The sequence below is a fragment of the Oenanthe melanoleuca genome, chromosome 3 (genome assembly GCF_029582105.1).
Source record: "Oenanthe melanoleuca isolate GR-GAL-2019-014 chromosome 3, OMel1.0, whole genome shotgun sequence".
Lineage (NCBI taxonomy): Eukaryota > Metazoa > Chordata > Aves > Passeriformes > Muscicapidae > Oenanthe > Oenanthe melanoleuca.
This window is the reverse complement of record NC_079336.1, coordinates 74,165,889-74,193,586: the sequence shown is the minus strand read 5'-3', so window position 1 is coordinate 74,193,586 and position 27,698 is coordinate 74,165,889. Positions and strand designations below refer to the sequence as shown.

Here is a 27,698-nt window from a genome sequence, read left to right as displayed (position 1 = left end):
AATCAGATTGTGAAGATTGAAAAATCCTCCCTAAAAACAGGAAAAGGGTCCCCTAAATATCTCCAGGTTCTTAATTCAATTTATTTTTGGGTACTTGCATGTTGTGTGGTTTTGCTTCATGAATGATTGATGCCCCTGTCTGATAATTTTTGACCCTTGCAGTCTGAAGTTTTCTTTTAAAACTGAAGTGTAGGATACATAAAAAGGAACTTTTGATCAATTATTTACATAGAGATGAATCAGGTTTCTTTGGAGGGAGACTTAGGAGGAACGGGAAGAGATGAATGAATGATGGATCTTGATATGTGGTAAGACTGAGGTGCTCTGGGGAAGGTTAAAAGGGCAGAGAGAGCAGTGGGGTCCTATTGAGGAAAGTCTAAGAGTAAACACTGACAGGTTGATGCAGTCCCTCATTTAAAGCTGGGGAGAACAAGCTTTTCAAAGATTTCTCACATAAGAAACGTTATTTCTCTTTGAAGACTTCTATTTTCTTTTAAACCATAATTTATTATTTTGACAGTTAATTGGAAATTTTATAGGAAAATGTCAATTGGTTTCAATTGTTCACAAAACCAGAAGTCTGTGTGGCTTCCTGCCTGTTAGTGTCTCCAAGGGTAGACTGCCTTTGAACCAAGAACTGAAGTGCTCTCAGCACACTGCAGCCAGGGATACACACTGTTCCGCAGGGATACTGTGGAACACCATTAACACCATTAACAGAGCAAGCCTCCAGGTGCTGAGGTACCTGGCTTTGTGTCAGCAGCACCCTCCAGCTTGTCCCATCTCCATTTCATGTGGGGCAGGGAGAATAACTTGTTTCCTGACACTTTTTATTCTGATCCCAGAATAAGTTTATTTTCCTGCACACCTGTAGGAATTCTGCTTTTTGAGTAAGATTAGGCCATGGTGTGCTTGTTTCCAGACCCTGTATTTTGTATTTGTAATGAGTGCTCTCTGCTAGGCAAACTGTCCAGGACTGTTGAAGGACCTCGTTGTAAACCTAAGTTAAACCCCAAATCCACCAGAAAAAAGATATGAGCTCAGTCCATACCTGCTGTAACTTCTTCAACCCTGCTTCTCCTGTGTGCCAGAAGGTTGAGGTAAAGCCACATGACTCTGCAGCAGCTGGACTGTGAGCCAGCTCTACCTGCCTCCTGTGCAGCTGATTAATTGTCCAGCAGTGCTGGGAATTAAGTGTAATAGAAAAGAGACAACATGATGATTACAAAGTAAACATTAGACAACTGCACTACTGAGCTTGCTTTCAGGTAATAATGTCTGAAAACATCTTGTTACAGTGGTCACTGAATTGTCTTAAGGAAATGTGGTGGGAGAGCTGAGTTTTGTGCCTGTCACTGTTGGTTATAAAGGTAATTTACAATCAAGGAGAAAGTTCATCACTTGGATCTGCAAAGTTTAGTATAAAAACCCCTGCTTTATTTACAGCTTCCAGCTCTCATTACTGTATCTGATTCTGAATTAAATTCAACACTCACAACTAGACTTTTAAATTCTCTGTCCACAAAATGAAGAAACAACATCACAAGATTCTCAAGAATGTAATTGTTAAAATCTTTATCACTAACTCATTTTGGTAAGAATATTTACTATTACACACAGCCAGTGTACTTTGAGAAATAAGTGCAGTCTACAGGCTCTCCTCACTTTTTTGGCTTTTCTCATGAATTCTAAGTGTCATCTATCTGTCACTGCAACACCAGTCATGGAACACCACTGGGGCACACACTGATTTTGCATTTGAGCAGAAAACACAACCTCTGTACCACCATCTTTTAGTATTATTTAATAATATCCTGTTCTCATAAAAAACAATGCTCAGCTTCTTGAATATACATCTCCATTATGTTCATGTAAGTCAAGGCAGGTCTGCATAGGCATGAGGCACATTAATTAAATTTCAGCATTCTTTGTTCAGGGAAGTGCTCTGCCCTTGCATTTCCCCTTGGTGCGTCTCTAGAAAGTCCAACACACAACTGAAGTTCATCCTGGAATTTTTTTTGTTACATTGTACAGGAGGTTGGGTAACAGTGGAACACTGTTGTCCCTGTGCAGAAGCTCAGTGCAGACCCTTGTCACTGAGAGCCTCATAAGGTTCCTGTTAAATCTTTTCCCTTTACTCTGATGAAATGATCAGGGCAGCCCAGCAGTTCTCTGAATATTTCTGCTCTGTGTAAAACATCTAGCTGAGGAGCAGCTGCACTGGTGCTAGCCCCTCTCTGGTTGAAAAAGCCATTGTACCAAGGAGCCACTCCCAGGATATTCCTGAATAAAGAGAGGAAACTACTTTTAAAAATACTGTAAGGGCACTTGTGTAATTTTCTTTTTTCCCTAAGCTACCCAGGCCTGGCTACAATACATTTGCACAGGTACTATAAACAACTTGTGCTTAGTGTTTTCTTTTAACATATTTATGGTACATTCACTTTTCACCGCTGAATTTGATAAATTTGTTTTCATGTTGGCCCTTTCTTAAAAGCCAGAAATAGCAAGGTTTTTTACCTAAGAGTTTGAATAAAAAGCCTGAAACAAATTCTCAGATCTTCTCATTTTTGCTCTTCATTGCTTTTCTCTGTGTTTTTTCTATTCAGTGTGAATAGCCAGTGAAGTAGTACTTTTTCATTTATAGGTTTTCTTATTGGTAAGATAACATATCTAAAAACCACCTGACCACCAGAATAGAGGTGTTGTGATGGCAGGGGGAACTTTTCTCTTGTAGTGAATGTAAAAGATTATCAGCTACAAGCACCAACAACACCAGCAAAAGAGATTTGGTGAGTCCAGTTCAGCTACAAAGACTAATCCTGGGCTGAATTCATGAGAGATCCCATCAGAAAGCTCAGCTAACCTCTAAGTGTGTGTGAGGTCAGGATCAACGTGTGGGTGCATGGAAATACCCACAGGGCTGATGTTTACAGCTCAGCAGAAAATTCAATTACCCCTGAGAACTACTCTGGTTGTTTTGGTGGCCATCTGCTGTCTCACTTCTCTGAATAACTGCTCCCCTTGACCACATTCAAATAAATGAAATGGTTTGACTCTCCCTACAGAGTACTCTCCCACCTGTGATTTATGCATATGCTCCTTACTAATGATCTGGAGTTTCTTGGGCAAGGGGAGTGGGCTTCAGCATCTTGAGAACCTGCCAGGCATAATAATATGTGCTAAATTAGTGAGACCTGACCTATTCTTGATCAGATACCTCATATATTTAGCTCCTGCAAAGAGAAAATAACTGTATCATCTTGAATCAACACAAATTTCGTATCAGTGATTCAGCAGTACATCTGCCTTGAACTACCACAAAAGTCATGCCAAGCTTAATACACATATATTGATATTGCATGTTATATATATCAATACATTTCCATATACAACTCCTTCCAGTCCTGTTAAAATTGCCTTCTTTTCAACCCCTTCTATGGAAACCTGTTCCACTCAGAGCAGTGATGGGCTTGTGTGAGGGGGTCTGGAGTGAAGGAGTGTGCAGGAACAGGATCTCAGAGGTGAACAAGGATTTTCCATTGTTTTTGAAGTATATTTTACCCCTCAGGCCTGGAACAGGTTGAAGATTTTCAACACAGGAATCAGTCTTAGAGACTGAAATTTAAGTAAGTCGTACATGTTATGGTCAAATAGACTGAACATGGCTTGTATGGGGGGTACTTGCATGCTTGCTAAACATGTTGATAAGGCTGCCTTTGACTCAAGAGCAAACATTTCTTGTGATGCTGTGCTCTTGTTCATGTTCTTTAGAAAGATGAACATTTCTCCAGCTTAAACTCTGGTCTCAACAAATAGAATTTCCTTGATGTGAAGTAGCATTTTTACAGATAGGCTTCTATTCATAACCCATAATTCACTTATGTCCACCCAATCCAACATCTTGGTGCTGGTTCATGTGGCATCCATCAGTAAATTGTTTGTTTCACAGCAACATGTTTGAGCCCAGAGCTTGTTTGGAAATTTCTGGTGTTGCTAGTGAGAAGTAAAAAAACCCAGCTTATGCAAATACATAATTGATTACCAGTGGGGAAAATTACATCAGAAGAAGTTTGCTGAATTAGGGCTTGAGTCAACTCACTATCTGGATACATAGTGATTTTTGTCCTCCAAATCAGAATAGCCATGACATTTCCAGTCTTATCATGCTGCTCATGAAATAGCTTCCTTAAAAGACTAATAATAATCTCTTCTGCTAAAGATGTCTTGCCTGCTTTAGCTTGCTTACTCATGTTCTACTTTGCTGAATTCATGAACACATACTTCCTGGAACAGCTGCCACCCTTCCTAAAACTCTTGGTTTCCAGTCCCTGCCCTAATGACTGTCTGTATATTTTTATCTGAAGTAGGAATTGGGGCAGGAAGCAGAATTCACCTTTTCCCCCTCTTCCTGAGTGAGTGCTCTTCCCCTTAAATTACACAGTCATGTTCTTGCTTGCTTGCTCCCTGCAGAACAAAGAAACTTCACTACTTCATGTCATATGGAATTACACTGGGGTTCTGAGGATGGTAAATCTCCTCTGTAGTCTCAGCCAAGATAGCATGAGATCTGCAGTCCTTCCATAAACTGGGAGAGCTGATCCTGTACCTCCCATAGCTTTAAGGATTGTTCACAGGTCTTGGAAAAAGAATTTGGGCATCATGACTGCACCTATGTAGCGTGGGATTGACATGTCAGGTGTGACTAAAGGATGCTTAACATAGACAAGGCAGAGGACTTTTGTGTCCCAAAAGGATTTATGAGTGACCTAAGCAGGGAGTTTCTTGATGTTACTGACCCAGACTTTAATACTAAAAGTGCAGAGAGAGGTTACAAGCTCTAGACAGTCACCTTCTGGGGTGAGGAGGTGAGAAGTGAGAGAGCAGGCTGAGAAACACACCCCTGGAGTCAGGCCATAAGAGTAAAAGGGAGCCAGGATTTGGGATCCTAATCCTTCTTTTGGATCCCGTTCTCAGCTCATATTGCAGAACTAAAATAAGAGACATGGTTTTCAGATTAACCTATCTAAAGTTTGCTTCGTGTCTGTGTTTCAAAACCATCTCCTTTTTGGATACTTGAACTGATTTAATGATAGTGAATTAGAAATTGGTATGAAATTTGACTTGAGCATGGTTATCTGGGGTACAAGTGCTTATAGAAATATAGTTTGCTCCTGTAAGTAAGCTTGAAAAGGATTGAGCTGTTTTGAAAATCTGACTGCAACAGCAGCCAGCCTTTCAGTGCTAAATACTGGGGGAAGAAAAACAAGTGCTTAAGGCTCTAAATCAGCTTTTAAACCAGATCTTCCCAACCCCTTCACCCTTTAATTTCTTCCCCTTGCTTGACCACATTTTTCACTTGATATTAGCTTTACTAGATAGCCACAGGATTTTCTTTTTTTTTATAGAATTACTGGAGTTTAGCAGATCTGTAAGGAAATTCTGATAAGGTCCTTAAATTTGAAAATTACATGCTAAAGAGTAAAGAGTGATGGGTGACCTCTATAAATTCAAAACAAACAGCTTTGGGTTAATTCAATAAGTGTCTTTTAAGTTGTTTGGGATGGTCTGAACTAGCCACTGCAAAGTTGTTATACTACCAATTAATTTGCAGGGGCTTATCTACCATGCCAAAAGTGTACTGGGTGCAGTATGTGATTCTCAGCTGTTACAGCTACAGCAGCTGCTCTTGTTGCTGTTCAAATTATGTTGAATCTTTAGCATACATGAGCTTCAAAGAATTACAGTGTTGTGTCTTGAGACAAGAACTTTGCAAATTAAACCAATAGGTTTTATTAAGGTTTGTTTTTCTGAAGTCCTATGATAGTAGTGTGTTCTGTGGCTATGGAAGTGGGATATTTGTGTACCTGCAGTCCTGTGCTAAACAGACTTTCATACAATAAATACATAACTGCCAAAATAATACTAGCAAAATAAATATCAAAGTGGCTTGTTTGAAGTATTACTTATTAAAGCAGGAACTGTAAGATGCTTTTCCTCTTTTTCCTTTGAGATTTTGTTTTTACGCTGCTCCTTCCCCTTTTTCAAGTTGCCTTGCTGTTCTGTATATTTTTATATACAGTACATTCTTACATTACTCTCTTTTTAAAGAAGGCATTTAACTTGTTGGCTGCAAGCAGCCTTATTGTTAGAAAGGCATGTGGTTATTAATAAAACTCACTCTGGGCCAAGAGCTTGGATATAGGAATATAGGAATTGTGGTGGCACTGTTCTCACATCCTGTACTCTGTAGACTTCTTGTATCATAAACAGTTTTAGAGGTTTGCTGTTTCTTCATGTTTGTACTAACCAAGGCATGTTTCTCAGCAGATTGCTTTGTGAGGAAACAAAGTTTAGTCAGCTCACTGATGGCTGCTTTGTTACCTCTGAAAAAAGAGTACAAAATCTAGCTAGACTCACTAAAACCAGTTAATAATCTCTTTACTGCTCTTCTCTGTTGGAGGCTTAGTATTTGAAAAACTCTGAACTGGCCCAAGAAGCTCTGTATGCCTGTGTTTAAAATGGTCTCTTTGCATCATTAAGAAATCTGAAGTTACCATTGTTCCACCCATCTTCCTAAGGGAAACTCAGAAATAATAACTAGAGCTGAGAAACTGCTTACATATTTTGATGTCCAGCTTCTGGTGACAGAATTCCAAAAAGAAAGAGATACTGGCTCTCTCCTGCCCTGCAGGCTGTGTTTTCACTGTCCCAGCTCCCTGCAAGCCTGCTTGCCTGTGAGTGAAGAGGCACTGGTGGCTTCTGCAGCTGCAGAGCCACAGCAGCACCCAAGCCAGGCACCCTGCTTTGTGTGAGTGTGCAGGAGACTGCAATGAGCTCCAAGGTCACACAGCAGGTCTGGCTGCACCATGAGTGTCTGTCACTGTTCCCAGAGTGCCATTTCAATTTGCACTCTCTCCCTAAGGAGCAGGGATTCTCAAATGAGCAGCAGCTGCCACCAGGGACTGGGAAGGGCTGCTGGCCATTAGCAACTGCTCCAGCCACCCTCCTAGTGTGGGACCTATTAACAGGCCTGTGGGGAAGTAACAGCTACATGTGAACCATTTTCTACCTTCATCAAAAGGAAAACAAAGGATTATCCCACTACAAATGCACTGTAACAGCCAAATGAGCAAAAGCAGCCAAAGCTCTGTCCTGCCCTCTGTCCTTTTCACGCTGTCTTGCTCCATCTCAGACATCCAGTTTCCCATAACTTAAGTCTTCCTGCCTTTATTGTTTTGCCAGTTGCTGCCTTCAATTTACTGCACTGATAAGTACTTCCCAGGCTGTAAATATGTGGTCGAGACATTTCTGAAGGCAATCTAGGTTTTGATTGTAGTCACAGAAGGAAAGGTCAGCAGCAAAACTGCTCTCACTACTCAGAGAGGCCACTCCTCACACTAGGGTAGGTGTAGATTGTGAGTTCATGGGGAGAGATGTGGGGGAATGTAGGGGTCACCAGGACTGGGGAAGAAATGAAGATGCACTTCAATGTACAGTAACTGCAGTCATTCTCTAGTTTGGGAAAGGCCAGAAGGCAGAAAAAGGGAGAAATCAAATATGGTCATCATTGCTGAAAATGATAGCAGGTAAGTGGGAGGTGTTGAATTCTCCCTAGTGATGTCTGTGACTGCAGATAATGATTCTGTCTTACCTTGATGCAACTCAGCTGCAGAGGTGGCCAGTGGAAGAGGGGGAGTGTTTTAAAATGTTACTTTTTGGGACACTTAGCTATAATCTCTGCTGTCTGGGTGACCAGCACAAGGCTGTAGAGCTGGGCAGGCTTGAAGAGCTCCAGATGTGTCTGCAGTTCCTGGCATCATTACAAAGGCTGGCACAGATGTTTGCAGGGTGGCTATCTCCCAGTGTACTCCCAGAAAGTACTGTTCCATGAGTAGCTAGTCTACAGTGGGAAACAAGTGGAAATTACAGAATGATATGGAGTGAAAAAGCTTTTTCTATGGGAAAAATTGATTTAGAAGCAATGGGTTTGTTAGAGAAGAACTTGATACCCAACTTAGGGAATTTTAATACATATTACATGCTCTTATGGCTCTTCTTTGGCTTAACATTGATTGAAAAGGTGTGTGAAACTAAAAGCAGTGCTGACTTCTAAAACTGTCATAAGTCTTGGAATATTTAACAACTTAAAAGAAGTCACTACCCAGGGACCATGTTACTACTGAAAAATTTTGGCTTAGTTAAAAATAAGACATAAAAAGTGTTGTAGATTTCAAGCTGAACATACAAGAAAGTCTAGGCAGATAGGCTCTAGGATTTCTGAGTAATCTAATTGAAAAATAAGTGCGATTTTTTTTCTGGCTTGTCTTGAAGAGAACAAAGCTGATTAAGGTAAAAAATAATAAAACACTACAATATTTTTAACAGATATGTGGTAATAAATATTATTATGATAATAATATATTTATATATTATTAATTATTATATGGTAAAAATATTCTGGGGGGTTTGTCTTTCAGAACTGAAGGGTTGATTACTTCCCCAGGTGTTTGGTTTTTTTTAATAACTAAAGAATTGTTTTTTTACTTGGACAGGGCCAGCCTCATTATAGGCATATAACAGTGTAACCAGTTGTGAATATTCACGTGTAAAATGTATTTTAACCCTGACTTGACTAGACTAGCAAAGCAAAATTACTCTTGAAAGATGCTCTATGCAAGTCTGTGAATAGCAAAGGTAATTGCCAAGAGTTTCTTGGAAGGCCTACAGGCAGTAATATAAATTGTGGGAGGTACTGATGGTGTCTTGCTTGGCTTCTGAAAAGAGATCAAGTTAGAGTGTGTGAAACTCTTCCTGCTGTTGCTGTCCTCTCCCTTGGTGCTGGAGATCTCTAATGTGTCTGAAGCACAAGGATTCTCAGAAATCTGTCACACAAGTTAATCAAGTGTCTCATATTGGTAATTTGACTTTACTGAGAATAGCAAAATCATTCTCAAGACAAATCTACTGAGAAGTATGGCTGGGAGTTTTCCTTCTTTTGAAAACAAACTAAAGTCTTCCTTAGCTCTCCCTTTTAACCTTATGCATTCTGGGCAACTCTACTACCTTGACCCATGGAAAGTGGCAGATGTCATCAGCACAGAATTAAAAATACAGAGGCAAATATCAACAAAGTAAATAGAGGAAACAAATATAGCAGTGGATGGGACAAACCTAAAGTATGGTAGATAACCAATCCTATAAAATCCTAGTATTGCAATAGGGAATGTAACCTTAGTTATTTTTACAAATCCAGTTATTAAGCCGTGCATTATTTTAGGTAAATTAGAAGGGAGAAAACCTGGGGGTGGTGGTGGTAGAGGAGTTATGTCTCTGAAATCATCTTGGTTGTGTTTCACAGAAAGAATGTTAAACAAAATGCTACCTAAGCAGCTCAAGTCTTAATCAAGTGACTTTCTGAGCACTGAAATTTTTTGGTCATATGACTGTCCATTGGCATTCCTCATGATTTCTGTAAGCTTCTCTTTTATCTTATGTCAGCATGTATTGTACTCCATATGCTAATTTATGAACTCGTACAAGACACTGTGATCTTATGAGTGTGGATCTGAACTAACACATGAGTCCATGTGAGTGCATCCATATATACACTTGGTCTCTTACCTATGGCCCTGTTAATTTAACCTCTGTTCCCATGGAAGATGTCTAGGGCTTGCAATGGCTTATAATGCCCTTCTGTGTTGATTGGGTGACTCCTGAAAGTTAATATTAAGCTCAGTGGAGCCTTGTCTCAAAATAAAGCATAATAAAATATATTTTGAGTGTTTGTAACTTGAATACTTTTGTGCTAAGGCACAAGTGCTCATCCCTTAGAGGCTATACAAGATGTAAATAGCAAGGTTTTGGCAGCAGAGAGTCTGCAGGAATGGTCTCTGTGGGAGGAGGCCAGGGGCTGCCCTGTACCAGACACAGCCACTTCCACCTGTCTTTGCAGGGACCTCATGCAGCTGAGCCCACCAGCCAAGTTCATGGCACCTCTGGGAAAATGCATTTAACAAAAGGCAGAAAATTCTGAGGAGAGGGAAACATGGAGAGAACAAGAGAATGGATAGGAGGAGGGAAGAAGAGAGGGAATAATAAGGTCAGAGGACAAGGAGGTGCTCTGTGGCAGAGCAGGTACTTCCCTGGAGACCCTCTGGCCCATTGGTAATTTTATGGAAGAGCAAGTGCACCTCTGAAGGGACTGTGGCACACAGAGAACTGTGCTGGAGCACAGGACCAGGGTAAGAAGGGAGCAGCAGTGGAGAGATACTGCTGAGTACAGACCCTGAGCTCGTGCACTGCTGGTTGTCTCACCAAAGGATTGGCTTTAGCTAGCCACCAGCAGAGTACCTCTCCTATTCTCTTTTCAAACACAGATACCCCACTCTGTTGTTTAATGTCTTTTGAAGTTCCCCTTTGGGGAAAAAAAAAAAAAAAAAAAAAAAAAAAAAAAAAAAAGAGTTAATCAAAGCAACAGGGTGCAGGCAGTTGCTGTGGTTTATTGTGTAACTACAATCTGAAGGTCTGCTGCAAAGGTGAATGAGTACTGGGAAGTCAGATGAGCCCAGGACTCCCATATTCCATTTTCATCCTCTCCTGCCTGCAGCAAGACTTGCATCTTGTGTTCATGGAGCAGTGCCACAATCTGTCCCTTGTGCTGTGTCCCTGCTCCATACAAGAAACATCCCTGGTAAGCCAGATGTGCCGTCCTGCAGCCAGCTGCATGTGATGGCTGAGGTCATGGGCTGGGCAGAAGCAGGGGCTTCAGGCTGCCTGACAGCCCAGCACCTCTGCCCTGTCCTGCCTGTGTCACACCCTGGGGAAACCTGACCCCTGTGCCACTTGCTCAGAGTTTTCTAGAAATAGAGCCGTGTGTGCTGTGATAAATAAACTGGTACTGGCCAGCTACAGGAAATACATAATGCTGGGAGAGAGTAAACTCCAGGAGCCACACAGTGGGCAACCTAATATTGTGCTGACTTGTTTGTGCCCAAACAGATATCTTGATTGTACCTGCATAGGCAAAGGTGCAGTCCCATCTGGGATTCTTATGATGGTAATTACACTAATACATGTGGAGACCAATAACAGGAAAGGGTCTTACTGTGTGTGAGAGCCACTATTACATGTACAGGGCAGCAGATGACCTCTGACCTGAAGAGCTCATCCTGGATATGATTAAGACAGAATAATGGAGAACGGTGTACCAAGGGAAGGTACCCTTAAACTTCCTTACGAGACTCTTGATTTCTTCTCGACTTCCTTTTCTGCATACTGCTACTGATTGGATTTCCCAGTCGAGTTTCTCCCATCAGCACTCCTCCAGCTGCCAGGTGGAAGCTGTTTAATGCAAGCATTCACTGATGTGTTTTGTAGGCTTGGAGGAGGAAGGATGGGGGGAGGTCTGGCTTATTTAAAACCCCAAGAACGTCCTAATCTTGTAAAGAATGCACGTCTTCTGTATGCAGGCCTCTGGAAAGTTTATGGCTAAACTGAGACCCATAAAAGTGCCTCTGTATCAAGGTGGGACTCTTTGCACGTGCTTCTATTTATTGTCTTTAAGTAGAAGGAAAATAGCCCACTTTTAATAAATTGGGAAAATGCTACATGCACATTTAACTTGGCCTGGCTAAAAAGCTGCTTGAGTTTAATTTAGCTGAATAAATATTGCCCTGTATGTCAAATTTAAGCCTATTTAAAACTGACTTACTGATTTAGCTTGCACCTGTAACCAATACAATTTGCCTGAATTCCACCTGAGAGTGCCCACACATGGATTGGTACAGCCTTGACATTTTAATATTATTTAAACTGCTGTAGGTTGTGGGTGTGGACCCCCCCTTAGTAGCCTCCAGCAGTAGAAGAAGTATTTTAGTTTTACTAAAACAGTAAAACAAGTAGCCAATATTTAAACCTTGGCTTCATGCTGCCCACCCTGTTCACACCACGCTTTTGCATGAGATCACAAGTTTGCTGGCAGGGTATCCTACTTCTTCTAGAAACCAATGTATTGAACCTGACTGCATCTGTCTCAAGAGCTCAGGGCCTACATACTTGTTTCAAGTAATCTATCAAGACAATCCACAATAGCACCATCTCAAGACTTCCAAAATGTTGAACACAATTACACTGCTCAAAAGTACTGAGGAAACCCATCTGTGGAGGCTGGTGAGCTGACAGGACCCATAATGTCTCACTGCTCTAAGCAGTATCCTGCTGGCTCTTCCCACCTTGTCCTATATAAACCCCTCTCCCCCGACCCTGCTTGGAGTGTTCTCGTCCCTGCCCCTTCGAGGAGGACACCAATAAACCTGCCCTTGGGAACCCCACACGAGGCTCCCGTCCCTTCCTTCGCTGCTCGCCGATCTCTAGAAGGGCCCAATCACTTGGCCCGGGAGCAGGACTTTGCCTGTGCCACCAGAACATTGCCTGTGTCACCAGGACATTGCCTGTGCCACCAGGGTGTTCCCTGTGTCACCAGGACATTTCCTGCACCACCAGGACGTTGCCTGACACCATGACTTGGTTCGTAGGGATATTATGGATGTCTCTATTGCCCGAATGAAAGAGAAAAAGCTGTGGGTTTTGAGTGAGTGCTAAGGTCTGTGTTGATGGTATCACTGCTGTTGCAGTCTTCACCTATTCGTGATCATCCCCTGAAATCCCTTCCCAGCATGGGGAGGGTTACCAGAAAGACTTGCAGGGGAGACTGTAGTTCCAAGTGGTAAAGAAATAAAAATGTCTGGCTCTGGAGGACTGTGTGCTTCTTGTGTCCTTAATAGCCTGTGTTAATCACAGTAAACTCAATTGGATTTGTAATTCCATTATAGAGCAAAAATTTATTTATTAGTTTCATTACAGTGGGCAGTCGTTCCCTGAAACAGCTGGATGGCAATAAGACATTTCAGTGTTATGCTGGAAAACAGCTGAGGGCAGAGATTCTCAAAGTTATCTTTGTTTAGAAGTCCAACTCCACTTTTGGCCATCAATTTTTTAATAATAGCCACATATTTCAAATGCTTTTAATTTTGTATGTTTAGGAAAAACTCTGCTATAATTCTATTTTATTTTTAATTTTGTGTCTTTCTTATACTGAACTGTTGACAGAATATAATTTATTTAATTTATGTAGACGAAATTTAGAGTTGTATTTTACTTATCCATCTCTACAGGTGCTGGTGTGTGGTTGGATGCCATTGTGGCGTGGTTATAGACAATTCCTTCATTGTTTTAATAGAACAGCAGTGCTTAATCACACCAGTAATGATGTAATGGTTGTGGGTTTTGGAGTCTGCAGTCAAGAGATGAGATATCAGGTTTTGGCTCAGACCCAGTCAGCCAGTTCTTCACTTGGTGGAAATGTTTTATTCTTCTTTAAGAATCATTGTTATAATAATGCTCTGACCTTCAGAGGTCAGGTGGGCTATTTGGGAGGACAGCAATGTCAGGATCTAGGTGCCTGCTACTTTAGTTGATGTAAAACTGAAGAAAAACACCAAACCTTCAATTTTACCCAGGGCATTATTTGTTAAGTACCATATGGCTGCCTTTATACTGTTTTCAGTGGAAGACAGAGATGACACTCTCCTATGTTATATTTTATGGATGGTGGGAATACCAACAACACTTAAAAGCCAGATCAAACCTCTTCCACTCCTACATTTCGTGCTTAGCAATTTTCTAAGCATAGAGAGAAACTGCAATAGCTTTTCCGTTTAATTCTTTGAAACACTGACTGAAAAATATTTGTAAAATGGCAAATTATTTTATTTTTTCTCCTCTTGAAAGAAAACCTAAGTCAGATGAATCTGGAAGAGCTAGATAGCTGGCTTTGTGAAAATTACACCTGTTATTTAAGCACTTAGAGAAGGGTTTGAGAATGGTCAAAAAGAAAGAATATGCCCAAAGTGGAATTCTAGGAAAAGTTAAGTGTACAAAGTGGTGATCTTGAAAAACACTGCACAGCTGCTGCTTAACTCTGAAAGCAAACCAAGCAAATGCTCTGCTTACTTCCCCCGCCCCCCCACTTTAAATATATAAACAGCCTTGGGAAGAAAGACTAACCCCAGGGTAACCATGGCTCTTGTGTCCTACCCAGCAGGTTAGAGAGCCACACATCTCTGCATTCTTTTGCTCACACAACTCTGGGTTTTGGTGTCAGCCCAGCTCTAGCAGGAAGGGTTGAGGCTGCCCAGCCCCAGAGCCAACCCTCAGGACACTACACAGGGCTGAGGCCAAGGACCACTGTGCACCCACCTCCCCCTCTTTCTTAGGTGCTTGCTCTGCTTCCTGTGGTGTGAAAGGATTAGCCCAGTTTCCCCTTGGTTCATTGCAAGTAGCATCTCTAGAAAAACAGATGTGTTCTTTCAAGAGGGGGTTCTGCACCACCCAATTCACAGGAGTGCTTCCTTCCACCTGGGAGGAAGGGGCAGCAACTAATGTTTGCACCTCTCTGATCGAGTTTCTTGTTGGCTGGCTTGGAGTGTGCCACTGTGTGTGCACTGACTGGTAGAAACTCCCTGTTCATGAGCTGTGCTTACATGCTCCAGGATCATCTCAGCTTCAGGGAAGAGAGTGTCATGTCTAAATCCATTGTTGGATGGGACCAGAAAGAATCTGTCTATAGGAATACATCTAAAAATAATGCTATGGAATCATAGGACTTTTTAGGTTGGGAAAGATGACTTTAAGATCATCAAATCCAACCCTTAACAAAATACTGCCAAGTCCATCACCAAACCATGTCCCTAAGTGCCACATCTACACATCTCTCTCATGCCTCCAGGGGTGGTGACCCAATCACTTCCCTGGGCACCCTTCCAGTGGAGAAGTTTACCGCAATATACAATATAAACTTCTCCCCTGGTGGAACCTGATACCATTTCCTCTCATTCTGCTGCTTGTTTCCTGGGAGAAGAGGCAGACCCCCAGCTGCTACAAGCTCCTTTCAGACAGCTGTAGAGAGGGGTAAGGTCTCCTCTCAGTCTACCTCTTTTCAGGCTAAGCAATGCCAGCTCTCTCAGCTGCTCCTCATAGGATTCGCATCTTTGGCTGAAGAGAATATTTTGAGGCTATTCTAAAAGGAAACCACTGCTGCATGCTCTGAACAGGCTCAGCCCTGCAGGACTCTGAGGCTGGGTCTGTAGAGGAGTGCCCAGTGCAGAGCACTTCTCCAGTGCTGGAATGCAGCTCACTGCTGCTAGAGCACCCCTGCCCAGGCAGTGGTGTCCTAAATGGATATGAGGTGCAGGTGGGAGCCTGCATGGGCCAACAATGAGCAGCTTGCATATTCCAAGTCTGCCTGGGAGGTCAAGAGACTTCACTGATGAAGCTGCAGGCCAGTCTGGGGGACATGATTGGCTCGGTAGTGCAGATCTACCCTGAATGAGAAGGATTTCTCCTCTTTCTGGGAGCTGGGAGCTGTGTCAGGATGTGCTAGCCCTGCCTTTTGCCGAGGAAGGAGCACACCTGCCTGTGCAGTGGCTGAAGCAGCAGCAGCAGCAAAGCTGCCCTGCCTGGCATCCCTTGGGAGGCTGGACCACAGTGATGCTTGCAGGGCTGCAAGCAGAGATACAGCTCAGTGTGACACTCTGTGCTCATTGCAACACTGGCCAGTGGCAAGGGGGGCAGGGTGGTTCTGTAAAACGAGTGAAGAATGCCAGTCCTGCTAGAAATGGGTTTGTGAGGTCTGTAATATTGGTATTTGGGGGAGAAAGCAGGTATATAGTTCATCAGTGCTTTGCATGACCAGCTTTAAAAAGTTTATGTTATGGGCAATGACTTCTGAAAATGAATTTCCCAAATTCCTGTGTTGTTTCCCTTCAAAGACTATCTGAGTTCTACTCTTGGCGTTTTTGTTGTTTTTTGTTTTTGTTTTTTTTTTTTTTTTTGTTTTTGTTTTTTTTTTTTTTGTTTGTTTGTTTGTTTTTTTTAAGTTGCTGGATGTACTTGTCACATTTCAAACACTTGCTGTGATCAGGTGATAGTGGGGCTTAGTCACAGATAATAAAATACCGACCTTTTTCTTTAAATATAACCTGTAAAATTACTTCTGAAAACTTCCAACAGAGTATTCTATGCCTCTTCAGGTAAAAGTATATTTGATATTTAAATGCACAGTAAATGCATAATACAATTTAGAAGTTTCTGTATGTGTTCAGCTCTCTGTGATTGCCCAGCTATTGTGGGAAGATTGGAAGATTTTTTTTATTTTAAAAAGCTGATCTTAAGGTCCTTTGAAAAATTGCCTCCTAGTTTAATATTTGCTATGAACTTCATTAAACATTTTATGTGGTCTGTGCCAATTAAGACCATTAGCATTATCATGAACCAGAAAAATGATTATGCTTAAAAACATAAAAGCAGGGTTATTAGCAAAAAGTGACTTATCAAGTGTAAATAGAATGGCTTGAACAAAATGTGCGTCACTGTGCATGCAGGCCCTCATTCACCATCTGGTCTCTGTTTTGTGACCCTGGCTATGGATTTAGTTTGTGCTAGTGGACAAACAGTTGGAAAATGCTTAGAAACACAAGCTGGAATGTAGGGAAAGCTTGTGGAAATCTTTCACTTGCTCTGTATCACGTGGGGGAAAAAGCAGTTTATGGAAAAGATGAGTTGAACTGTAAGCATTGCATCCTGATAATTCTTCCATTAAGTCATATAATTATGATTTCTTTTGCTTTCTTCAGATTTTCATTGAAGTCCAGCTAAGAATGCAACCAACAAAATAAAGTGAAAAAGCTGGGCATTTGAAGAAGCATCCTTCTACTTGGTGAAAATGTCTCTTATTTTCTGACAGCGATTAAAAGACAATGGGGTCAAACACTCTTGGAAAGGCTGCAACATTAGATGAGCTTTTGAACACTTGTATTGAAATGTTTGGTATGCTCTTTCAATATTTTATTTTGTTGTTATTGAAATTAATCTTTTAATATAAATCCTGTTGTTCTCTGGTTTAGCCAATCTTTCTCTTGGCTAAGAACATTTCTGTTCTGTAAAATTTTCCATGTTTCAATTTGGCCCAGAGTCATGCAAGCCAAAATTTTAATCACATGCATAGTGTATTAAATTTTCTTGATATAGATAATGCACAATTGTGGATATGGTGGTTTTTAAAACGCTGGCCTTTACCAAGAGAAATGTTTGGATGAATTATTCAAGGAGTTATTTCTGGCATTGATCTTTGTCCTGAGTGGTTACACAGCTGTGGTTTGACCAGTCATTTTTTTGAATGTTTTCAAAATCATCATGCAATAATTGGCAAGAATAAGACCTAAGACTCATGTAATCTTTTTACTCTTTTTAATATGTGATGTACCAGGTCTGAGGGAGAGAAGTGATGAAAAAGACCTTGATCCATAACACCATTAATCATGCCATATATCACACTGCAGTCAAATGAGTTCGTGGATGGGTTTAAGTGTTTTCTAATGGGGCTTTGATTCACAAAGCTACATTTAGATTCTCTGGAGAGGCAGGACAGATCTTAATTGGAATTAAGTACTAATTTTTTTTGCTTTGTGGAGAGAAAGAAGTATCTAAAGGTTAGAGAGATTGAACAATTGATGGATGGACAGACCTTGCTACCAGCTGCAGTGAATGCCATACACCCATTTCTGTTGGCCACCATCAAACTTGTTGCTCTAGAACTTAATTAAAACATTGGCAGAACCCATGCACTTGTCTGTTGGAAATAGTGTCTCTTCTTGTATACACACTCTCTTGACTCTCACACAAGTACATATGTGGCTCCTGTTTCATACCATCTACTGTCTTCTAAAAAAGTGACAGAGAATAATCTAACATTGCAGATGTTGGGGAAGGCTAATGCTCAGTCAGTCTGCCAGGGAAGAGCTCTGTGTAGTTTCAGTGGCTGCACTGCAAAGACACAAGGGTCTCTGTTAGGCAGCTGGAGATTTGACCTTGGGCACAGATGTGAGGTGCTGCTTTAACATTGAATTCCTTGAAGCAGATCCATTAAAAAAATAATTTAACTGCTAACTTAAAGCTGTTAAGCTTCAATAAAATAAATATTGGAAGTAGTTGTACATAAATCATCTTCCCACTCTCTTGATGGACTAATTTTGGATTTGTCCCTTAGGTTACTGACACTGTCTTTATATAAAATTTAGCATAGTGCGGCCCATGCCCTATCTGTTTTTGCTGTGGCTTGTTATCTGCACAGGTTTGGATTTTTTCCTCTGTTTAAATAACTGTCACTACATTCTAGCAAGTTACTGCTCAAGGGGCATTTTTGTACTCTGGTGTTCCTTCCTACCTTTTTGTTAGCTAACGAGCCAACATTTCCACTTGTGATCCTTTCTGTTTTACTGTGCTTTAAGAATAAAAGCTCCCCTCTTTTATGATGGGGTTAGCTCGTTGTTTCTCTTTTGCAGATGACAAAGGAAACCCGTGCTCCAGCCATTTGCCAAGAACCTTTCTCTTAATGCATCGCTGGTATCTGCCTTCCACAGAGCTGGCTGGCAAGCTTCTGTCCACATATCCTTTCACAAAGTGCTGCAAATTGGCACCACAGTGTCAGGAGCAGATTGGTTTCCTGACTGCTTGTAAAAATGGGCCAATTGATTAGTGAAAAACAAGGTTTAGAGGGGAATTTTTCTTCAACCTAAAAGGTGGGAGTTTGTGAGCTTCTTTATGCTCACATAAAGTCTTTGTGGGCTTTCTCCATATGTACAAGAATACTGACTTTGCATCCACCTTGAATAGCTACAAATATGAAGCCAAGATAACTTTTCAAGTGTATCACAGCAGGTTGACTACCATGAATTTTCAGTGATATCTAAGCACCTATATGTTATTTATACCTCTTAATTCAGTAATCATAACTATTATCCTGCTTGGTTAGACAGAACTAGCAAGAAGCCTTCCAGTAGAATATTCAGAATTGTAGAATAGGGGCAATTTTGATATGGGAAAAAAAAGGGCAGCTAGCAAATAGTCTCTGTCCTCTATGATGCTGTGAAAGTGAATGAAATATCAGATGTGGTCATCTCTAGAAGAAAAGCTTGATACTTTTTAAAATTCAGCTGGTCTAGTATCAGCCTCCAGGGAATAAAAACACTGAATCAAGGCACACAAAGCTTTCTTTAGCTGACTTACTTATAGAGATGCTGATGGGGAGAACTGCAATGAATTCAGATTGAAAATCTGCTACTTCATGAGGTAAATGTACTTCTGGTCCTCTAGCATTTTGGTTTTACTGTTCTGTTAATACTATCAACCTAATTTTGTTTGTTTGGGTTTTATTAATTTTTTTTTACCATTCTGCAGTGAAGAGTGAGTTTCTGCGTGTTTAAAACAATTAAGTTGAGCAATCCAGCTTTTAAGACAATTAACTGCATTGAGCTAAAAAGTTGACAGAAAACTTGTGTTATGATTTTTTTGGCTTATGGGTGTTAGGATTTATCAGCCTCTCAGAGGGCAACAAGCTCAGTGCCACACAGAGGAGAGACACATTTTGCTTCCAGCTGTAACCTAGTGGGAGAAGAAAATTGTCTCTGGGCTGTAGACTTCAGTTCATGCAATGCCTACATAATTTATGGTGACAGGAGTGTGTTGGTGATGCTGAAGTGGTTACACATTGGGTGTATTCCAAACCTTGCACCAGCTGCTCTGACCTTGTTTCCATGGGAAAGCTTTCATGTGTTGGGCTGTTCCTATACAGGAACATTTCCCTGTAAAAAACAAAGCATGAATTTTTAAGTAATCATGATATATCTTAGTTGCTTCACTCAAATGTTATTTCCTCCTTCCTCTGGATGAAGTTACATCACTGAGAAGAAAGGTGAGGGGGGTTACTGCAGTCAGGGTTGGTAAAGCCTTTTCCACTCCCCCTTCCATATGTAAGCTTGTGTGGCTCACATTTGCTTTACACGGTTGCCCTGCTGGAGCTGCCACTCAAATGCACATTTGCATTTCCATGGAAAAGTCTTTTCTGAGTAGACAAAGTTGTCCCACTTGGACAGGGACTAGGTGGAAGTGTTACCTGGGTGTCCTGGCAGCCTGAGTCAGGACACTGTGCGTGCCTTCTGTGGGTGTCACCTGAGACACCACTTCAGTTTTGCATTTCAATAGAATGCTGTTTTGTTGGGCAGTTGTAAGTTAAGAAAAAAAATTTAAAGATAAAGTTGTTTTTGCCACTTCAGTGTCACAAATAATTACAGAGGAAGTAGGCTGAGTTCACTCTCTCTGTCTAAAGTACAGTGGATCTGAAATATGTCCTATTAAAAGAATGCATGTAAAATATCTGCAGCCACTGAATGTTATATCTGGGTCTGGGCATTACTTAACTGCTGTCTGTGGATTTCAGATACTGGATTTTGGAATTCCCTGCAGAATTTAACTTGGATCTTGGGCTGATTCGTTTGACTGAAGAGTTCCAAGAAGTAGCCAGCCAGCTTGGATATGAGGATCACATTCATCTTATTGATATCTCCAGCATGTAAGCATGTCATGTCAAGGACATCTTTGTGTCTGGAACAGCAGAATTCTAGTTCTGTACAAAGTATAAAAATATTAATGCGCTTACAAAATTGTCTTTTAATTTGACGGTGCTAAAAATTGGAAGTTATAGTTACACAGTAAAAGAGAAGATTCCTATCTGTATGTAAATTTTTCATATAAACAGGAAATAAATTATTTTTCTGACACAGCAAGTACCAATTTAGTGATTAGTATTATTTTTTTCCTACAAGTTTTCATACAAAATAACAAGCAATGTAGTGACTGTGTAAATCAGATCTTCTCAGGGTAGAAAAGAAAATTTTACTATTTTTTTTGTCCTCTCATCAGTAATCTGTTAGTTTTTTTGCCATGTTTTCTATTATTTAACTGGAGAAATTTTTGCATTCACATATGTAACTGCATTACATCAAAATGATTACAACTATTCTTTCCTTGACAAGCTGGAATGAAAGTCACCTTTTAAACATAAAGTTACCTTTTGCATCTCATGTGATATTGTAGATTTTCTTTTAAAATATGGCAGCTGCACAGTATTTGGCTGTCTCTGTTATTCCATTACTTCAGGGACCTGTGGACTTACAGAGGAAAAATTAATCCTTGATGTTACTCAAGTATGTTTTTGTTCTGTATCAGAATTTTTTGTGAGCTGTTCTTGTATTTCCAAAGCATCTTTAATCATGGCTTCCTGTATCATGGGGAAGAATATGTAATCCTTTTGTTATGATACAAACCTGCTATTGTTTATCACTTGGAGAAGTGCATCCAAAACCCCTATCTTCTGTTACACTCTTGGACAGGTTTTATTCTGTGTGGTTGTGATGTGCTGGATGTCACAGGGCAAGAATTCTCATGGTCCTTCTGTGGTAATGATGCATCCCAACTGTGGGCTGCATTGACATACGCCCAAACAGCAGTGAGACTTATTCCTGTTCTCTTGCAGTCCTTCCTATGACTGGATGAGAAGAGTTACACAGAGGAAGAAGATTTCCAAGAAAGGAAAAGCCTGCCTGCTGTTTGACCATCTGGAGCCCATTGAGCTAGCTGAACATCTCACTTTTCTGGAGCATAAATCTTTCAGGAGAATTTCTGTAAGAAGCCCACAACTTTGTCACATGCAATTAGGAGCCTGTCTTTAAAGAGTATTCACATAGTTTCACAGTTATGACTTTTTTCTCAGCGTTTCAGTGTAGTGCATCTTTATACTCTCTCATATGACATATATAGCCATGCACTTCCTTTGACCTTTTTGTGCCTTATGGTTTTTGACACTGAGGGAAATTCAGGCACAGTTGCTTCTTTTCACAGAGGATTGGACAAGGACAAGAGGCAGAAGTGGACAAAAACTAAAGTTGAAGCTAAAGCAAAACAAATGAGTGAGGCAAATGCCAAAAGAAATGCTGATTTCTGCTGGCAAATATCCATATACAAGGTCACGTGATGTTACTGTATCAGGTGGCAAATGGAAGCAGTAAGTTCTCAAGATGACAAATGAGACTTTTTTTAAAGTGCTTAGAAGAATGAGAGAAATCAAACTCTCGAACTAAGAAAAATGTATGAGTTTATTTGTTTGTTTCAAGGGAGGAAGGAAAAAGAGATCAATGAGGAGCTGAGACCAGTCTAAATAAAATCACTTTTGATGTTGCTTAATGATGTTCAAAGTTTAATTACTCCAGACTTCAAATCATAGGAAACACCCTACTGTGATCTGTGCAATGCTAACCTCAAAGAAGGAGGGAAGGACAAGAAAAAAGGCATGAATTTCTATTTAGATGTAAGACGCATTTAAATTCCTCTGGGGGGATTCCAGGAAGAAAATCCAAACACACAATGAATTTTCTTTTTTTTTTTTTCCTTGCTGTTTCTAGCTTCTCTGTTAATTCTTCTCTGTTAATTATTCTTAATTCTTGAATTTTGCTATCATAGATGATTCTCTGCAACCAATGAGAGTTAATTAATTTTGTACTACTTGCTCTTTCAAAGATATGTAATTGTAGAATATGATTAGTCTGAATTCTGTCTTTGGTTTTTATCTGTTTTAAAAAATGGGGGAGAAGGAAGGACAGTGTTAACTATAGCAAGAAAATTCTTTAATTATCTGAACACTGAAATACTGTTTATCTGCAGCTAGGAGATCAGCATCTGCTGTGTTAGAGTACATACCCTCATGTTTTTCTAGCAGGCTGGTTTTGATGAGCTAATCCCATCTTGTCTGGCATCACTAGCAACTCCCTACACAAGCTAAAATTATGTCATAAGTTACTGGGAACCTCCCTTTAAGGGGCAGCTGAAAACTATTTTTCGAACATTTAGGGAAATGTAATTTTTGGAATCTATAAAGTACCATGGCTTGAAGGTGTCAAATATAACTACAAAGAACAAAACATGTGGAGTAAATTATAGGAAAGATAGAAGTAGCAATCACATTCATCTTGCAGGCTTCTGTATTTCCTGGCATACAAACAAGTTGGAAGATGACATTTAAGGAAAAGCCACACCAAAACAACAACAAAAAGATTTTAAAGAAGAGCTGTTGTGCAGCAGGGTCTGCTGACCCTGAGTCATGGTCACTTATTAAAAACGAGGAGCTTTAAAAAGAAAAGTATCAAAAGTTTCAATTTGATGCTCCAGTTTGTCCGCTGTTCTGCTGAAAGTGTCTCTTCTCTGTTAGTTCACAGACTACCAAAGCTATGTGATCCATGGCTGCTTGGAGAACAATCCTACTTTGGAGAGATCTATTGCTTTATTTAATGGTATCTCTAAATGGGTCCAGCTCATGGTTCTCAGCAAACCAACACCCCAGCAAAGAGCAGAAGTAATCACAAAGTTTATCAATGTTGCACAGGTAAGTCTTGCAGATGAGTCTTTTTCTTCCAGTACAGAAAGAATGTAAATGAAGATTAAACAAATTAGCTGATGCTCCTTGTGTTCTTTCCTCAGTGAATAACCTGTTCAACATCACTGGAGGTTATTTGTTCAGGTGTGGTGTGCCTGCGTTTTTTAACTAGCAGACATAACTTTATAATAATTTTTCTTTGTTGTATTCCAGTTGGCAACTGTCACTATTGTGTGTTTCTCCTGGAGCTAAAATAATGAAAAAACAAAGTGCTGAACTATTCTGTTACGTGCCCTGGCTTAGTGATTTCTGCTTTAACCATGATGGGTTGTCTCCTTTTACTTGCTGTGTGTGACACTGAGTAGTTGCTACTTGTGTTTAGTTAATTTTAAATTTTTATTTATTTATGTCTCCTGCAGAAGCTCCTTCACCTCCAGAACTTCAACACACTGATGGCAGTTGTGGGAGGTCTAAGCCACAGCTCTATATCTCGCCTGAAAGAGACTCACTCTCATCTGTCCTCAGAAGTCACAAAGGTATGATGGACTCCAGAATATAGACATATTGAGGTGAATATCACCTCTTTGAGGTCTGATGGGTTCTGCAGTGCAGGTGTCTCACCAGCACAATATTTGGATCATGGCAGAGCATCCTGAAAGGCACTTGGTTGCATTCCCCTCAGTGGAGCAGGATGAGCTCACAGGGATCCTCTGGCTGATTGCCTGTGCCAGAGTGGAAATTCGCACTGTCAACACCCTGACAAGAGTTGTGCTCATTTAAAGATTAAGGAAATGCAATGAATGCTTTCACAGAGACTTGCTTCTCTGGCTGTTTGTAGGACTGGAACGAAATGACTGAGCTGGTCTCTTCCAATGGAAACTACTGCAACTACCGCAAGGCTTTTGCTGACTGTGTTGGCTTCAAAATTCCTATTTTAGGAGTCCATTTGAAAGACTTGATTGCTGTCCATGTCATTTTTCCTGATTGGATAGATGAGAACAAAGTTAACATAGTGAAAATGCAGCAGCTTTCCATCACCTTGAGTGAACTGGTTTCCCTGCAAACCGCTTCTCATCATTTAGAGCCTAATTTGGATTTAATTAACCTGCTAACCGTAAGTATTGAACATGTTTCAATTCACTGCTGTGATTCAAATGCTGAGAGTCGGTAGGAATACTCATATCTATAAAGTTAAGTGCATATTGTTATCTTGAAAAAGAAAAGTGAAAAAATACAAAACAGAAACAAGTTCACATGAGGTGTTAAGGAAGTCAGTGTATGTGATGGCTGGAAACAGCAACAGGATTGTTACAAATTACCTCTTTCAAGAATGGCAGAAAGAGGGCTGTATTTATGTTAGGAGAAGTAAAAACCCAGTTCTGACTACTTAGAATGGAAGCTTATGTCCCATCTGGAATGACTGAGTGACATGCTGGCATCAGCCACAAGAGAAATTTCAGCTTGAGCATCATTCTGGTTTTGCTCCCCTATGCTTTCCATGTGACACAGTACACTTCCTATCCAGTAAATAAAAATGTGATGGATTTGTGCTGGGACTGATCAGGTACAGAGCTTTGCACTAAGGAAGCTGACAAATATGAGCCTGAGCTTAGAGAAACCAAGCTGGTGTGCATATATCTATGGCTTCATTGTGATGAGGACAAGTTTGGGGAAATTGGAAAACCTTCAGTTTTGTCTTGTGTTGAACAACCTGGGAACAAGTCTTAATCCTGATTAGTGGGACAGGAAAGAGCAGGCACCAGATGCTGATACCTGCAACAATCCTTTAACTTAAATTCTGAGCTATAAAGGTAGATATTTATTATCTTGTTTTGTTTTTGTAGGGATTGAGAGCTGCTTTCTTGTGACACTCTTTCCCTTCCTGGTCATTTCTTACAAGCTTGGCTTTGAATAGGGGGAAGTGAAACCTCAGGCTTTAGGGAATTGAGCAATAAAAAAGTGAGTCCAAAAGGGTAGAAATTAGACAATGTGAAGTGAGAGATGGAAGCTGAACTGCTGCTACCACTTTCATTAGATGTTCTCTCTTGTTGGTGACAGCCTGTTTTCCAAAAGGAGCAGAAAGCTAAAGATTTTTTTAAGACCTTGCAGGTCCTTGTATATTCAGCATTCTATCAGCCTGATCTCACATATTTTATCTGTTTTTCAATTTTTAAAAATATTTTTCTTGTTTTCTGTTTTCAGCAAAAGGACAGGGATTTTATTTGTATTTTTGTATTTCTTTCAGAACTCCATTTACTTGGAGAAGTAATTGAGTACATGATGGGTGCTCTCTCACTTATGATACTCTGATGCATTCATTCATAATATAACTCTGCTGACTTTGTTACAGTTGAGCCAATCTGATTGTAAAAAATGAAATTGCACTCTGCAATGTTGATTCCAGAACTGATCAAGGGTTATAAATAAAGTAGACAGGTGAAGGTAACCCAAAACCTTTCCAGGGTAACTCTGTCTCCACATCAGTCATTGGAAGCATAGTTGTGGAACAAGTACATTTGTGTGGGAGTATTGACTTTAATTGGTGACTTCTGGAAAGGGAAAAAACAACAAATTTCTATGAAAAGTTCCTGGACCAGAATTTTGATACATACCATAGTATGAATATTCTCATTTTTCTTCCTGTATGTAGATTTTGTCCTTACCTGTGTATGTGAATACAATGCTACTTTTATTTTTTTAACACTAGTCTCTTACATAGTAATAATGGATTAATATTGTAGATTAAATGTTTCAGTCTACCTTTTTGTTGAAAAGAAAGTTTTTAATTACTGGCTGGGTTCAGAGAAAGAGGAGGAGAAAAGGGTTGCAACCAAGCTGACCAGAACTGACAACTAAAAGCAGTTTACCTTGCTGTGTGCTGTGTGCAATCAGATTTAGCTTCCCCTGCTGCCTATGTCATCTTCATTTTTCAAAGCATAGAGAATTAACCATTGCTTTTATTGCTGGGTCTTATCTCTCTAATGTCAACTGCAAAAAGTTTTTCCATCTTTACCTTATTTAGAGAAACCCCTTTCAAATCCAGTAAATTAATAGAAATGTGTACAATGCTTTTCAGCTGTGTGTAAATCAGCTGACCCAACTGTTTCTTCCCTTCTGCTGTTTTCCCACTGAGCAGCTTCTATCTGGGCAAGCTTTTAATCAATCTCTTGTCCTGATAAGCAATGTGTAAATCTCTTGCCTGTCCTCCCTTGTGCTTGCCAGACAGGTCAATCACTGGGTACTGGCTTCCTAGTCCAACAACCTGCACAAAATTATGAAACTGGCATCCCATGGGCATGTGGGAATATGGCCTGGTTCTGCTCTTCCTCAGTGGTAGAGTCCTATTTGCTCCAGAGGAGATGATTCCTTTCAAGTGACTTGGAAATGATGTTTGGGGAGACTTTGATGAGAGTTATGAAGTGAGAACTTGGGTTAAATGCTTGGGTGAGAGGTGGGTAGTAAACTTCAGGCCAATTGCTCAAGGTGCTTACAGGCATTTTAAATATGTTATTTTGAGTATAGACCAAAAGGTGTCATGGGGAACAGGAGGACTCTTGGTTTCAGTGGTAGCTGCTGAATGGTCAATAGTTTGGAGAGTTGATCTTCTCATGCCTGAAATGTCTGCACACAAACTTAGAAGTCTGCTTTCTCTCCATCCCCACACCCCTCCATCTCACCCCATCTTTTTATAAGCATAAAAAGCCAGCTTCTAGCTCACAGAATTCTAGCTTTGAAAAGCAGCTGAAAGAAGCCCACATTAAGTCAGCATTCCCCCAACAAGGGAAGGGTTTGCTGTATGGACAGCAGGGACACAGGCCAGGTTTACTGGTGAAAGCTGAGGGGGATGCAAGTCCTGCCTTGTGTCGTGTAAATGAGTCTGAGTTACAGGGCCAAGAGAAGTAAATGTGTTATAATTCAGCTGCCACTGAGCCAGAGGATGTTGCATGAAGATGGACTCACTTCTTTGTGCATGGTTGCTTTTAGTTTGTGATTATTTCTCTTTTCCTGACTTACTCGCCACACTTGCTCTTCCTTCACCAAACTTTTTACCCAGTTCTGTACCACTCCCTGGAATCCAAAAAGTACTGAAAGGGGACCTAAACACAGGCTTGGCAATGCAGCAGAGAGGAAAAACAGCTTTAATGACAGTTTTGTCATTACAAAACTTATATTTGGTAAGGATGCTTAAAAGGATGACCTTACCTGCTGTGCAGTATTTCCACACTGGTTTGTTTTTTTTCGCAATGTGGATAAAAACCTGTGGGTACATACTTCATCACTTTCTGTAGATTAGAAGTGGATCTCAGTTTCTCAACTAGACCACAATATATTTATTTATATGAACTGTGTTAAAACTTACTTGGTGCCACCATTT

The 27,698-nt window shown here is 40.5% G+C and overlaps 1 protein-coding gene across 4 annotated transcripts in view; it reads left to right on the top strand.

The window, feature by feature from the left end:
• The window catches only part of RASGRP3 (RAS guanyl releasing protein 3), a 57,738-nt gene that overhangs the window by 12,861 nt on the left and 17,179 nt on the right, over positions 1-27,698 (top strand). For 3 of the 4 annotated variants that reach the window (XM_056487435.1, XM_056487432.1, XM_056487433.1), the window contains exons 2-9: positions 16,695-16,887; positions 18,402-18,504; positions 19,126-19,188; positions 20,336-20,467; positions 21,431-21,578; positions 23,159-23,332; positions 23,743-23,859; positions 24,162-24,437. In XM_056487435.1, coding sequence (XP_056343410.1) covers positions 16,818-16,887; positions 18,402-18,504; positions 19,126-19,188; positions 20,336-20,467; positions 21,431-21,578; positions 23,159-23,332; positions 23,743-23,859; positions 24,162-24,437 — 1,083 coding nt within the window. In that variant the 5' untranslated portion in view covers positions 16,695-16,817. Of the gene's footprint in view, positions 1-7,566; positions 7,590-16,694; positions 16,888-18,401; positions 18,505-19,125; positions 19,189-20,335; positions 20,468-21,430; positions 21,579-23,158; positions 23,333-23,742; positions 23,860-24,161; positions 24,438-27,698 lie in introns of those variants that run through there. The other variant, XM_056487434.1, reaches the window with a different exon arrangement.